The sequence below is a fragment of the Cucumis sativus genome, chromosome 4, assembly GCF_000004075.3.
Source record: "Cucumis sativus cultivar 9930 chromosome 4, Cucumber_9930_V3, whole genome shotgun sequence".
Taxonomy (NCBI): Eukaryota; Viridiplantae; Streptophyta; class Magnoliopsida; order Cucurbitales; family Cucurbitaceae; genus Cucumis; species Cucumis sativus.
Window position 1 is genome coordinate 7577080 of NC_026658.2, and position 15818 is coordinate 7592897.

At 38.1% G+C, this 15818-nt stretch overlaps 2 protein-coding genes across 2 annotated transcripts; one reads left to right on the top strand and one right to left on the bottom strand.

Moving 5' to 3' along the window:
• Positions 1-281: 281 nt before the first annotated feature.
• On the top strand, positions 282-1222 carry LOC101220346. The gene has a single exon (XM_011655100.2). It carries the CDS (start codon positions 547-549, stop codon positions 934-936), a length of 390 nt encoding a protein of 129 aa, XP_011653402.1. The 5' UTR covers positions 282-546; the 3' UTR covers positions 937-1222.
• A 383-nt stretch (positions 1223-1605) lies between these two features.
• Positions 1606-15601, bottom strand: LOC101210901 (stomatin-like protein 2, mitochondrial). The gene is made up of 9 exons (XM_004137101.3): positions 14575-15601; positions 14233-14476; positions 13970-14119; positions 13681-13738; positions 13481-13573; positions 13038-13136; positions 12344-12435; positions 2308-2367; positions 1606-2228 (listed from the first exon to the last, which is right to left on the bottom strand). The coding sequence occupies exons 1-9, from the start codon at positions 14796-14798 to the stop codon at positions 1974-1976; spliced, it is 1275 nt and encodes a 424-aa protein (XP_004137149.1). The 5' UTR covers positions 14799-15601; the 3' UTR covers positions 1606-1973.
• Positions 15602-15818: the final 217 nt, after the last annotated feature.

A 15818-nucleotide genomic window follows, 5' to 3' on the forward strand; every position in this document is an offset into this window, starting at 1 on the left:
GTTTGACATATCTAATTACTTATCATATTTGAAAAATGCAAAAAAAATGTGTTATAGGCTGCTTTTTTCTAAATTTTGTTGTCAGTATCTAAATATTTGTACAATACAATTACAAATTAGAAGATCACAAAAGTTAAGAATGTACACGTAGTTAAGAATGTACACGTAGTGACTAGTGAGTGAGTTGGTGTTTAACTATTTGCTTTGGGAATGTAGACATTTCTTTAATAAAGAAAAGATATATTTAAAAACTAGAGAGTTGAAGGTACAAACCTTCTCCCACAAATATGCAAAGCAAAAGAATCCCTCTCACGAATAGGGTTTCAAAATTATCATTCAATATCTACTTTCTGATTCTTCAAAGGAACTAATGGAAATTCAAATGATGAGATTAAAGAAACGAAGCGTGGAGAGAGGAAAACGATGTAGGGCCACCTAATTCTAATTCCCCTTTCATTGTTTCTTCCTCAAACGTCAAGAAAATTCCACGACCGAGGTCTCTTCCTTCCTGCCCTAAATCTAGCGAGTTGACAAAACCCGCTCAACATGATTCTCTTCTCTACACCTCCGATTTCCATCGTTTTCTTCTTTTCACTCCTCATCTTCGTCTTTGCAGTCCGATCTGAGGATATTTCCTCCGCCATCCGCTTGCCTTCTGAAGCCACCAATAACCACGGCGATATAGATCTCTGTTCTGTGTCGGCCCCCTCTTATTGCCCCGTGAAATGCTTTAGGACGGACCCCGTCTGCGGAGTTGATGGCGTTACCTATTGGTGTGGTTGTGCCGATGCTCTGTGTTCAGGTGTCAAGGTCGCCAAGATGGGATTTTGTGAAGTCGGCAACGGGGGTTCTGCGCCTATTCCTGCCCAGGCCCTCCTTCTGGTTCATATTTTGCCGATCATCCTTGGAGTTTCCGTCTTGTTTGGACTCTTCTGAATCTCACGCCATTTCCATTCATTTTCCTCCTTACGACTATAGATGGATTGCTGTATGAATCCCCTTTCTTTCCATTTTCTTTTACTTAACATTCTTTTGAGAGGATCATTACTGTTCGGCAATTGATTTCATCCTATTCTTTTGTCTATTTTACTTCTCACTCCGTGCCCTGGCTAATAATAATATATCTCCTACATAGATTCTATCCTAATCAGAATTGCTTTTCTTTTCGAGTCTGTTGCTAAACTTGTGTCACGGACATACTATTACGAATTCTTTTTCTTCACCCCAACTTCCATTAACCAATTTCTGGCTAAATAATGGCACTATTTTATTTATTTTATTTTGGAGTTCTTTGAATGTTATTACATGTGGGAAGAAAATTTAACAAATGAAACGAGGTTCCGACGAGCCTATTCGTGAAGGTGCCCATGGAGTTTGATTTTCGGTTGCTTACCTGGAAGGAATAGGTAGGAGATGGCTACTCCAATAGCCTATGTATCCTTTAACGTTGCTTCACGTTTGTGGCCTAAATAAAAGATTAATTATTTACTCATGCAAAATGTTGAAGATGAGATTTACCGTCGTGGATATATTTCTATCATCTAAGTAATTAAATTGATTAATAATAATTTGTACAAACCCAAGTACATCAAATACTCCTCAAAATAAACAAATAAAAGGTAAGGGGGATGTTAAATATATAATAAAGATTATAAGAAGATTGTAATATATTGTAAAGTAAGTTGAATTGAATAGATTTGAAAATATTAATTGCCTGGAAGGAACAGTGAGAGCTTATTTGAATTTGTCAAGATAGTCATTCTGAATGAAATAAGAACCTTGGCGCCATTGAATCTAAAGGAAGCTCGCAGTCCCAACTAAGAGAGGACTTCTAAGAGACAATATTGGATTGAGAATAATTCCGAGTGGCCTCCAGAGTACAGGCACAGTTTACCTCTCACGGTCTCACCCAAAAAAGAACCCTACAGCAGGAAACATGGCAATTTTTTCACGAGGTCAGTTAAATCCATTCACTATTCCGCACTCTTGGGGGTCTGTAGAGAAAATCCTGGGCGGTCATGTTCAACTTCGTCCATAACTCTAACAGTTTGGTTACTATCTCCCCCGATTTCTGCGGCCAGATTGCTCTCCTTCATGCCTTCATTTAATCCACTAGTTCCGGCTTCAACGGAAGAGACATTGCCCACGAGGTTCTTATATATTGTAAGGGCCTGAGCCATCATGTTAGCTGGATTTGCTGCTGAACTTGGAAGCAACATTGTGGTCCCCTGAAGAGGAAAATACAATACACGTATTAAGACCCTTCTGTGGATGGTGTCAAATAAATCGTTACAGATCAAACTTTACCTCTTTGGCAATGTTACTGAAGGCTTGTATATATTGTTCAGCGATTCTCAAACTAGCAGCCTGTCAATAACCCAGAGTTACTTAAGTTATGCATGCCAGCAGTCAATAATGCTTCACAGTCAACAATGGCATGTGTGATATAGACGGTACAAACAAAAAAAATTGACTTGAGCATTGCTCAATACCACCTAGAGGCTAGAGGTTAAGGTCCCTACCATCTTGTTTATAGAACTGAGAAAAAATGATGAAAATAACAAAATGGAAAGAAAAAATTCTACAACTAGATGGTTAGCAAAAGAAGGCATTGGTATGTATTGGGAATTGTGCAATTTCCAGATGAAATGTAAGCACTAAGAAAAAGGGGGGAAATTAAATATTTGAAAGGGAAGAAATATTTAGCTACTATGTGAAAAACAGTAAGGTTTGAGAAAGCAACCATTCAAATTATTATAGCCACGGTTGGAAAAAGGAAAATTCAGTTTTACTTAAACCCCACCCCTAGTTTCTTTTTTTCTTTTTTTTTTTTTTAAATATGTATATAAAAGCAACCACTTTCATCCAGAAAAATAACGAAAGAATGCACAGGCTATAAAAACCAAGCCCACAAAAAAGGTTAGGACACCCTTCACAAGAAATGACTAGTGATACAAAATTGTGCCTTTAGTTTTTGTAGGTAGAGGGTGGTATCATATTAGATTTCAGTCTTAGGAAAATCTCTTTATACATGTAATGTGGTGGTTGTGCCTACCCACCCTATTCATATAAAATGCTACAATACCACATCCCCTTCTTGACAGGTTTGGCCTGGTAAATCCTCCGGCCCTCAAAATACTCGGCAGTTGAACCACAACTCTAAAGGGTAAAGCGTTAGCTTGCAAACCTCATATTTCGATCATTATGTATAAAAAAATGGAATTTAATCGGAGATTTTTGCCAACTTAGACGGAAACTTTGGTTGTAGCCGGAACAACTAAGATCACAAGGAGCGATCCCCACAACCGCTAAAGGTTAGCTAAGCTGGGTTTTCTCTTTCCTGATTTTTTTTTATCCAAGCCATACGAGATGTTCCAAAGAATCAAAACATCCCATTACTAATGAAATTCCTCACCCGCTCCTACAAAATGCTTATTTGTCACTACAACCGGAGATCTAAAAAGAATTCTTTTGTGAAATTCTGTCAGTTGAAACAACTAGTTCATTGTATCCTAGTATTGCACGGTACTTTAATTGATAGTGACAAGTTATATGAGTAAGACATAAATTGAGCATCCCAATGGTTTCGTTTTTTCATTATTACAAGAGAATCATGGCTGCCTCCTAAACTAAGTACTTAACAAGCTTTCAAAAAAGGAGAATTACTGTATAACACGTGCCTATATTCATATCGTATGTAGAAAATAAATTCAGTGATTTAAATCAATAAAGGGACGATAACTTCAAAATCAAAGCTGAAAAGCTCGATTCTACAAGAGCTAGGATCAGGGGAAATTTAACTTTAGTTTTCCCTTTTCACTAGACCCCAGTGGTGGCTGGTCGTAGTCTTTAGGAGTTTGGTCAGGTTTATATTCTAGGTCTTAGCCCTAGGTTCAATCTTCAAGATAAAAAACTTGATAGAAGAAAATTCTGAAGCACTTGGTGTACTGAGTTGAGTTATAAGATTAGTGTTGTTCTGTTTTGGGAGTTAGTTTGGGGAATTAAAAAGTCTATGTTTCTGGTGCAGATTTGTTTAGTCTAGGTTTAGAAAGCTACGTTCGGAATGCAAAGTTGTTTAACATGTCGTTTTGAGGTCCGTATGCTAATATTGTTCACTATACTCCAATCAAAATGTTCCATGATAACAATTTTGGTTTCAATTTTTCTTACATTATTTGCTACACCTTTTAATTTTCAGTTTCACTCAACTCTAATTTAGAATTGAAAACAATGTAACAATTTTTCTTAATTTGAGATCAAATTTATGGCATAAATTTGGACTTTTCATTTCTTTTCTAAACATTTGGGATACAGTTTGGAATATGTACAAATTTAATATAAGGTGAATACGGTTGTAACCAAATTCATCTTTTGATTTAAGTTGGACCAATTTTATGGATTATCATTTGAATCAAAGCTCCTAATTTCATAAGGGTTCCAAATTGCTATGTTTATTTAAGATGGTTTTATTTATTGAAAAAATTCTGATATATATATATCCTGTGAGGCAGAGTTACTTGAAACATATTGGAAGGAGAGAAAGAAACGTAGATGTAGTTCTTCGACATATTGCAGGCTTCAATAGTCAGGTGGAGATATTTAATGCAGTGAAAGAAAACATTTTTCTGGGAGGATCATTATTAGGTTGGTAATAGAACCCTTTCATCAGAGTTACCTAGGTTATACCATTTGTCCTCGTTGAAAAATTGTCTCGTGTCAGATGTTTTGGTTTGATTTGAGAATTCAGTCTCTTTCTCCTTTGGTTTTTGTTGGGTGTTGTCCAACAGGAAATCGAGGAAGGTGGCCCTCTCTTCCTTCCCTAATTGTGGGTTTTTTTACTTTAGATTGGGAAGAAGGGTTGTTCGTGTTTGAAGCCCTAATCTGGCAAAGGGATTCCCTTGTAAGTCTTTATTTAGGATTTTATCTAACCCCTCTCCAATTGTTGAGTCAATCTTTGATGTTTTATGGAGGACTATGTTGGAACCCCAATTTCCAACTCAGATTCTATAGGTAATAGACTTCTCTTATTATTTGAATCAAACGAACAATTACAATGTAAAGATAACTGAATTGGAAGAGATTCCAATTCAAAGAAACGAAAACTCCCCTCTCCATTATCTTATCTCTCAAAGATGAACAGGATACAAAACTCACCAAAACTTATCACCCCCTTCTTCCCTCCCCAACTTCCAATTTATAACCATCTAACTGCCTACATGACTAACTAACCTTAGCCCTATACTAATCTAGGTATCTATCAGACTAATATTCCAAAGAAAATCAGGTTTTTCTCTAGCAAGTGCTGCTTGGTTGTGTCAATACAATGGATAAGGTTTTGAGAGAGTTGTCTTCGTTAACAGGACCTTTCTTTTTACCTTCTTTGTCAGAAGGCGGAAGAAAATCTGGATCACCTTTACTAGAGGTGTCAGTTTGTGAGATCTGTTTGGAGCTATTTCTGGCAGGAGTTTGATGTTTTCCTTGCTATCTAAAGGAACATTTGTTTGAAATTGGGAAATTCCTCCTCCATCCATTCTTCAAAGAGAAAAGGCGCTTTCTTTGGTTTGCAAGGTGTGTATTTTGTTATAAGATCTGTTGGAATCCTTTCCTTATTTTCTAAATATTTTTCTGGTTAGATTCCTAGAATGTTTGTGGAAAGATTATGGAAATATTTTCCTTATTTTCTAAATCTTTTCTTTTTTTATTCCCTTGTATACTATAGTTATTCTCCCTTATACCTATTGTATTATACATTAGAAAATAATAACAACAAACAATCGTGGTTTTTCTCCCAATACTCAAGTTTCCACGTAAATTAGTGTGTGCTCTTTGTCTCTCCTTTCAACATAGTATCAGAGCGGGACATTGAACACACCCTAGAAAACACAACTAATGATGGAAATCACACATAGGAAACAGCCGCCAGTTTTAGTACCACCGTCGATGCTCGGATCAATGCTGCCATGGAAGAATGGCTCCGCCACCTTCAGAAAATGCCACAAAACATAATTCGACAGATATTCTCGTCTTCCGCGCCACCAGAAAACGGCCACTCGCCTCGACGCTGCTGGCCAACCCAACCGTGCCACCCTCGTCTTCATCTGCTGCCTGTAGTGTTCCCCACGTGCCGATTCGTGTTCTGCCACCTAATTTCGGCCAGCGATCACCGCTTCTGCAGTCAAATTTGTATGCCCTACCACCAAATGATCTTAGTTATTATCCTAATGATAAGAATCCTCTAATTCACTCAACATTTGAGGTTGGTGAATTTTCGGCACATTCCAACCCATCGTGCAAGCTTCCTCATCGGGAATAACTCAACAACAATTGGAAGGGCTTCAACAACAGATTGCAACAGATGCTACCCTAGGGACGACATCCAGCACTCCTGTACCGATGTATTCTAAGAATTTGGTAACCTCGTTCCATATTTTATCTTCTTCCTATGTGAGTGAGAATGCTAGTCCAACCTCACTTGGAGCTATTGTCCAGTCAGGTATACCTCAATCCTTTAGTCTCATTAGTATTGATGGCAAGAATCTTTGGATCTTGGACTCTGGTGCCACAGATCATTTAACCAATTCCCCTTAACACTTTGTGTCCTACATTCCGTGTGCTGGGAAGGAGAAGATAAGAATTGATGATGGCTCCTTGGCTCCCATTGTCGGGAAAGGACAGATTTCTCTTTTTAACGGGTTCTCATTACACAATGTGTTGCATGTGCCACAAATTTTATATAATCTTCTGTTAATTAGAAAGATTACTCGTGAACTAAACTGCAAAGCAACATTCTTACCTGATTCTGTTTCTTTTCAGGACTTGAGCTCGGGGAGGATGATTGGCACTGCACGACACAATAGGGGCCTCCTTTACTTGCTTGATGATGATGCCCCCTCTAGTAGTATTTCTAGGACCGGTCTTTTATCATCCTACTTTACCACTTCTTACAAAAACCTTATGTTGTGGCATTTCTGTTTAGACCATCCCAACTTTAAATATATGAAATACCTATTTCCTCATCTTTTCTCCAAAGTTGATGTTTCTTCCTTATCTTGTGATGTATGCATACAAGCTAAACAACACCGAGTCTCGTTTCCTTCACAACCCTATAAGTCAACCCGACCTTTTACTCTTGTCCATAGTGATGTTTGGAGACCATCTAAGGTCACTACCTCCTCGAGAAAACGATGGTTTGTGACCTTTATTGATGACCATACTCGTCTTACTTAGGTTTTTCTGATCTACGACAAATTCGAAATTACCTCCACATTCTGGGACTTCTATCACACCATAGAAACGCAATTCAATACAAAGATTGCAATCCTGCGAAGTGATAATGGTCGTAAGTTTCAAAACCTCTTAACGAGTTCTTATCCTCTAAAGGAATTGTTCACCAAAGTTCTTGTGCTTACATCCCCAACAAAACGGAGTTGCCGAACGAAAAAATCGTCACCTTTTGGAAGTTGCTCGTTCCCTTATGTTATCCACTTCTCTTCCTTCCTATCTTTGGGGTGATGTCATTCTTACTGTTGCTCATCTCATAAACCGCATGCCTTCTTGTGTCCTTCACTTCCAAACACTGTTTGATTGCCTCAAAGAATCCTATCCCTCCCTCGTCTTATCCTTGATGTTCTCCTTTGGATGTTCAGTTGCACTACCTATGTCCATAGTCATGGTCCTAACCAAACTAAATTTACCCCTAGCGCTTACGCTTGCGTGTTTGTTGGATATCCTCTACACCAACAAGGCTATAAATGCTTTCATCCTTCTTCACGTAAGTACTTTGTTACCATGGATGTCACCTTTATTGAAGATCGTCCTTTTTTCCCGTTAGCCTACTTCAAGGGGAGAATGTGAGTGAAGAGTCTAACTATATACTTCCCTTAGAGTCTTCTTATCCTACTGTGGTTACCTTACCTGACTATAGCTCTCACAATATAGTCTTACCAACAAATCAAGTTCCTTGGAAAACCTACTATAGGAGGAATCTCATAAAGGAAGTTGAGTCTCCTATTGTTCAGACGGCTCCAATGTAGGATTTTGAACCAATAAGAGATCAAGGTATGACTGATTCAATTAATTCACATAGTAATAACAAAACATGTGAGAATAACAGGTCTGAGACAACTATACTGGAAGATATGGGTGAGCAGGGCAGTATTGATGAGGCCATTATAGACAGAGAGGACAGAATTGTTGAAAATGAGGTTGCTGAACATACTAGAAATAGTAGCAAGTATGATACATCTCTTGATCTTCCTATTGCAATGAGGAAAGGTACAAGGTCCTGCACAAAGCACTCCGTATGTAATTATGTGTCGTACAAGAATCTCTCACCACAGTTCAGAGCTTTTACTGCCAGTCTTGACTCTACCATAACACCAAAAAATATTCACTCTACGTTAGAGTGTCCTGAATGGAAGAATGCTATCATGGAAGAAATGAAAACTCTTGAAAAGAATAACACTTGGGAGATTTGTGCTCTACCCAAGGGACACAAGCCTGGGGGATGCAAATGAGTGTTCACTCTCCAGTACAAAGCAGATGGAACACTTGACAGATACAAGGCAAGGTTAGTTGCAAAGGGATTTACTCAAACCTATGGTATTGACTATTCGAAAACTTTTTCTCCAGTTGCTAAGTTGAATACTGTTAGAGTTCTGTTATCTATTGCTGTTAACAAAGATTGACCTCTATACTAGCTGGATGTTAAGAATGTTTTTTTGAATGGAGACCTTGTGAATGTATCTCCGTGTCTCAGAGAAAATACACCCTTGATTTGCTAACCGAGACAAATATGTTGGGATGTCGTCCCACTGAAGATATCTCCGTGTCTCAGAGAAAATACACCCTTGATTTGCTAACCGAGACAAATATGTTGGGATGTCGTCCCACTGACACTCCTATGGAATTCAACTGTAAACTAGGAAACTTTGATGATCAAGTTCCACTTGATAAAGAACAATATCAACGCCTCGGGGGTAAATTAATTTACTTATCTCATACTCGTCTAGATATTTCTTTTGCTGTGAGTGTTGTCAGCCAGTTTATGTAGGCTCCTTATGAGGAACACATGAAAGTTGTTAACCGAATTTTGAGATATTTGAAAACAACACCTGGTAAATGGCTGATCTTTAGAAAAACTGACAAAAAGACCATTCAGGCATATACTAACTCAAATTGGGCAGGATCTGTTGCTGACAAAAAGTCTACCTCCGATTATTGTACCTTTGTTTGGGGCAGTCTGGTAACTTAGAGGAGTAAGAAGCAAAGTGTTGTGGCTAGGAGCAGCGTTGAGGCCGAATACAAAGCTATGAGTTTTGGGAATATGTGAGGAAATTTGGCTTCAAAAAGTCCTGTTAGATCTTCATTAGGAATGTGAGACACCATTGAAGCTTTTCTGTGATAATAAAGCCGCTATTAGTGTTGCTAACAACCCTGTTCAACATGATAGAACTAAACATGTTGAGATTGATCGGCATTTCATCAAAGAAAGACTTGACATTGGAAGCATATGCATTCCGTACATCCCTTCGAGTAAAGAGGTTGCTTATGTTTTTACCAAGGGGCTTCTCAGACCAAACTTCAACTTTTGTGTTAGCAAGTTGGGCCTCATTTATATTTACGTCTCAACTTGAGAGGGAGTGTTGGAATCCTTTCCTTGTTTTCTAAATATTTTCCTTGTTAGAATCCTAGAATGTTTATGGAAAGATTATGGGAATATTTTCCTTATTTCCTAAATCTTTTCCTTTTTTATTCCCTTGTATACTCTATTTATTCTCCCTTGTACCTATTGTATTATTATTAGAAAATAATAACAACAAAAAATCGTGGTTTTTCTCCCGATACTCGGGTTTCCATGTAAATTAGTGTGTGCTCTTTGTCTTTCCTTTCAATAAGATCCGTGGGAAGAGATAATATAATATTTTAGGGTGTGGAGAGTAGAGATATCCATAGGACAGGAAGCCTTCCCCATCCCCACCCTCTTATTTTATTCTTCGTCCTCACAAATTTCCCCACGGGGATTCCACATGGATCGGGTTCCCCATGGGGAAAAAATTTCTCGTCTTGATTTTTCTTTTAACAACCAAAGGACATTGATAATATCCCATTGTGGAGAGAAAATATAGTCCATGAAAGCATAGCTTAATCAAATAATTTCTAAACAAACTAAAGAACTATGAGAAATCTGTGGTCTTTACAAGAAAATTATATGAGCAAGGATCTGGTAGTAGATATCAAGAATGTAATGATGATAAATCTCTGACAAACCATTACAGTTATAAAAAATGGAAGAACAAAGAATTAGATTTGGACATAACTTGTAGTAATGGTAAATGGTGGCAGTGACAATGCTTGGTTACACGGTGGCTGGCAGAGTGAGGTTACTCGATGGCAGAGTGAAGAGAGACAGAGTTATGAGAGAGTTCGCGGAAGAGATGGAAGATTAGTGGCTTGTGGTTGTGGATAGGTAGGAAAGTTTTTAAGGATTAGTTGTTATATTTTTGAAATAGAAACATATCTCTTTGTTAATAATTATAATAATAAAGAGCCAAAACTCAAAGTACATTACAGATGAGCACAACCTAAGGATCAAAAGGCACATCAATACATCTCAACTTGGTTGACACCCCTTTTGCGCCCTCATCATGTCCAAATACTAACTATAAAGAATGGATTACATCCAATAACTAATTCTAAAGAACGGATTACAGTCAAATACGAAACCAAAGCAAGCCTTTCCCCATAGTCTAACAAGATACATTCTAATATTAATAATAGAAAAAATAGACTTCCTAGCGTTTGAACTTTATAGGAAATCACAGATAGCATGAAAAAAACTGTCATTTAGAAGATGAAAGCTTGCCAATTCAGTAGTATCTCTTGAAGTGAATACTCTTGAAAAGCTTTGGATAAAGAACACCATGACAAGACCTTTAATTGGGCGAAACTCAAGCCGATCGTTCCAGCTTACAAATTTATTAAGGAAGACTCCCGAACCATAATTCTACAAGTAATACCTTGTCCTTGACCACATTGCACCATAAGTGGAAAGCATTTTTCTTCATGACCAAAACCCGTCAGAATTTGCAGCACATTAATTCAAATACCCAAACAATATTGAATATTTGCAGCAGCCACTTCTACCAGTTTAAAGCATAAGGACAGCCAAAAAAAGGTGCTAAAGATTTTTCTGGTAATTGAGACAAAGAGGGGGCACATGGGGAGAAAGATAATGGGACGGGAGCTTTTTCTGTAATAATGAAGCACAGTTCAGACTTCCAAACAGCATGATCCACACTGAAATATTAACTCTCTTCAGACATTTAGTTTTCCAAAGACTCCTTTGCAGTGCATTGTCATTAGGTGAAGCCGTGAATAGATGAATGACTAGAGATTTATAATGAAAGAACCGCTTGTCTCGAGGAACCAAACTCTCTTATCTGAGGAGGTATTTAATAATTTTCCTTCCAGTGAACTCAACAAAGCTCGAACTCAATCAGATTAAAGTCGATTGCCACTTGCTTCGTTTCCTGAATCAGAACCATATCTGGATTTGAGCTCTTTGATATTGTCTTTTCAGAGCCAATTGTTTTGATTTGCTTTGAAGACCACTTGTTGTTATTATGTAATCTATAATTTATATAAAACAGTGGCGGGGCAGGGCGGGCACAGAGATTATAATCCCTGGCAAGAAATGGTAAATGGTAAAAAAAGAAAATCCTACGCCCTCCAAATGTATACAGGAATCCCGCCTAGTTCAGGGGGTCCCTGTGGGGCCCAGCCTTGTGGGTTTAATGGGCAGAGGAACCCTAGTGAGGTTTGGTCCTCGGTAATGTTTCATGTTTCTCTTTGGGCTTCAATTTTGAAGTTTTTCTGTAATTATTCTCTGGACACTATTTTACCTAGCTGGAACCCTTTATTCAATGTGGTTTTTGAGGGATTGGTATTTTTATATTCCCTTGTATTCTTTCATTTTTTTCAATGAAAACAATTATTTATATGAAAATAAAACAGAAAATAAGAAATTCTCATGTATGTGGGCCAAAAAAGGATTTGGTTGTTTTAATCAACTCCACTCAACTCAAGCTAGTGCAGCAAACACCCTTTAGTGTTTCCCATGATCCCATGTTGGTAAGTCTTCCCATGGTTTATTGGGGTTCAACCCAGAACCATGGTAATGAAAAAAAAAAAAAAAAAAGAGTTTTCAACATTCAAACGACATGAATGCCCATTGAAGTTTCAAAAAGGATCTCATTTGATCAAGTCGGTTTCGATTTAGGAACAAACTGAGAATCCAATGCACCAATGAATTAAAAGCTAAACATGAGAATAAAAACCTCACCTCGACACCTCCACTGTCTTTGAGTGCCTGTGATACAAGAGTGAGCCCTTTGGCTGTTGCTTGGGCTTTTACGAGGATGGCCTCAGCTTCACCTGGTGAGTGGGGTAAGGATGAAGATAGAAGAATAATGACACAAAAAGCAATACTCATCCACCCAGATATTCACATGCCAATTTTTTTCATATAGGAATTCCACTTTAATCTAATCTAAAGAAACAAGAGACAGGAATAAGGTATCTCGTATAAATGGTAAATTTAGCAATTGAAAAAAAAGGCTCAAAATTACAAGCAAAATGTCAAATTTTGCACCACACCCACTTTAATCAAAGAAGAATAGTTGCTGTGCTGCTAAACAATAATAGCCCTCTCAAGTGTACCATAGAAACTCTCTAACCTTATAGACCCCATTCATTATGTATTTTGTAACATTCTCTCTAATAAAATTGTTCTCACTGCTCCGTGGATAGTTAACACACAATTAATGAGCCACCTAAATTTGTGTGTCGATTCTTTGTGTTTTTAAGATTTTCTGTATATTTTGTTTGCCAATTTCATAACAGGAAGAAAGGTATATATTCTGGAATAGTGAAAGATGTGACGAAACCATCTACCCTTTCATTAAACCTACGTTTGTTAAAACCATGATAAATAATTATATATTTAACTCAATGTTGAAATAGCAATGGAGACTGACCTTGCGCTCTATTAACTTGATCCATTTTTGCAGCTTCAGATTCTAATATAACTGCATTTTTCCTACCATCAGCAATATTGATGTTGGCCTGCCTTTCTCCTGTTAAAAAATGAAGGGCATTACTATACTTGAATGAATACTGAAAGAAAGAGACTAATTTCAGTAAATTTAGGTTACCCCCCTCCCCAATGAAATAGTTAATCCTTTTCCTTTTCATTGTAACCGTGGTCACCCATTCCCACAGAAAACTCATGGGATATTTAATACCTTAGGTGGATAGCCATCATTACCCCTATGGCCTTAAAAGCACTCAGGCTAACTTGCCAGTTGAACAACCAAATCTATTGATGAGATTTTGGTCTACTGAATCTATTAGGTTAGGCCTATGGAAGATTTGAGTATTTTATGAAATTCAAGTTAAGATGATTTTAATCGTTCATTACCTTCAGACTCAAGAACTTGAGCTCTCTTTTTACGTTCTGCTTCAGCTTGCATCTCCATAGCGGCTCTCACCCCACGAGGTGGAGAAATATCCCCTGGAAGAGAAAAGAGAAATAATAATAATAATAATAATAAACCAAGCCGCTTTCAAATTTCCCTCAGGATATGATAGACCTATCGTTAAAAGTAATATAGAACGAACTTATTTCGTATCGAAGGCATTGCAGTCCCCAGTCCCTTGCAGCTACATTGATAGACTCCTACAGAATGGACCATTTAAAAGACTACTAATCAGTAATACCATTCATTTATTGTCATTCGGGCAACCAAAGCACAATGCAGTACAAAACTAGAAGGTATGTGTTGTAATGCAAATTTTATTTCACAGCAAACAAACACAACCTAAATTCTCAAGGTCAAAAGACATGATTGGAGAGCAGGTTAGAAAGAACTATATGGAGCATGGAAAGAGGGGAACGTAAAATAAGTACCACTATCTTCTCATTCAGCGTGTCCCTCTCCTCAAATGTTTTGTCGAGAGTTATCTTTCCAAGCTCGCTACGCATTGTAGTCTGAGCGAGCTGAATAACAGCATATATGGGATTCTCGACTCCATAGGATGCCAGCTTGGGGTCCACTATCTGCAGGGTAACCGAGAGTTGGAGAGGGTTTTGTTTTCATTTTTAGGAGAAACGCAAGTAGATGGAGTTTGAAGCGTTGCAATGAAGCAAAGCAGAAAAGATTTACCTCGTACCTTAACATAAAGCATCCCATCTATCAAAATGCTGACATTGTCCTTTGTGATAGCAGACTGGTCCGGAATAGGAATAGCTTCCTCCTTCAAGGAATGCACATAGGCAATCCGATCGACAAATGGAATCATAAAATGAATTCCCGAGGGGAGCGTCTTCACATACTTACCAAATCGTTCGATCACATAAGCCTTCTTTTCGGGGACAATTCGAATACCCCAATTGATAGGAGGAGTAATCTCATAGCTATGAAAATGAACAAAGGTTAGAAAATCAAATAAAAAATAAATGAAAAAATATGGAGAGAAAGTAGAAGGTATGCAGGGGGAGTATAGAGAAGTCACCTGATGTTGGGATCTCGACCAGTGCGAAGATAGCGGATGGTGGTGGCAGAAAAGAGAGGATGTGAGATCAGAGAAGAAGGTCGAGGAGAAAAAGGGTTGTTGGAGATGAGAAATGAAGAACGCGTCGGAGTCAATGGCGAAAGGGTGGAGAGATGTCTGGAATGGGCAATGAATTGGAGAAATCTAAGGGTGGAAGAAGCATTGGGCTTGAAACTATTCATCATGTCTGGAGCGAATGAAGAAGGATAAAGTAAAGCCCTAGTAAATTTAAATCCTCGAGGTTTTAGAACAAGAAGAAGTAGACCCCAGCTCAACTTTTCCTTTCTTGCAGCTGAAGCCTGAAGAAGACGAAGATATCGACAGTTCACACACACACCCCGACTCCTGAGTCCTCCTACTACCACTCTTTACCGAATACATTCTAAAATTATACAAAATACTCCGACTATACTCCACCCACGTTTTCTTTCTTTTCCAAAATAATTAGGGGCTCTACCCCCAAGATATCGGTGTGGATTTGGTCCTAATAACCCTAACCCAGGTTTGGGATCCAATTTATGGAAACTCTACATTTAGGGTTTTCATAATTCCCCATTTACCCTTAAATCTTCTATTCTTCCTTCCTCAACCTTTCTGTAATCTTCCTCTCAACTTGTGTTCCGATTTCCTCAAGTCACCTTCAACATTTTCCTCTTCATCCTCTTTTTCCTTTATCTCTTTAATCGATTATGATGTTCGTAATAAATATCCTCGTTTGTTATTTTGCAGGAAAAGAAATCATATACGTGCCTCAACCAGTGATGACAACCCAACCCTTTTCCTCAACCATTCACGACAACCTAACTCCTTCTCCCCTTCAACCGGTGTTCATCTTCTCTCAAACTGTTTTCAAAATCTCTGCGACCCCCCTTTCAGCCTTTCTCCAAATAGTTTAATCCTTCCCCGATTTTCATACATAAGCATCTCATCATCTATTCATTCGTTGATTTCGTTGCAGATAAAAAAAAACTTTCATGTTTTCTTTTTCCTTAACGCCTCGTGCAAACCTTTTTGTGCTTCCCCTTTCGACTTCCTCTTGTCGCTCGGACGTCGCATTTGCCGCCTGGAATTTCCCTTGCCGATTGAAATTTCGTTTTGAACTGATATTGGACAGGTGCTACACAATCCTTGTGTGCCTCTGCGATGTTCGGCTTCAATTCGATTTTTGCATATAGTCGATGATGAGGTCTATAATTTTCCATCTC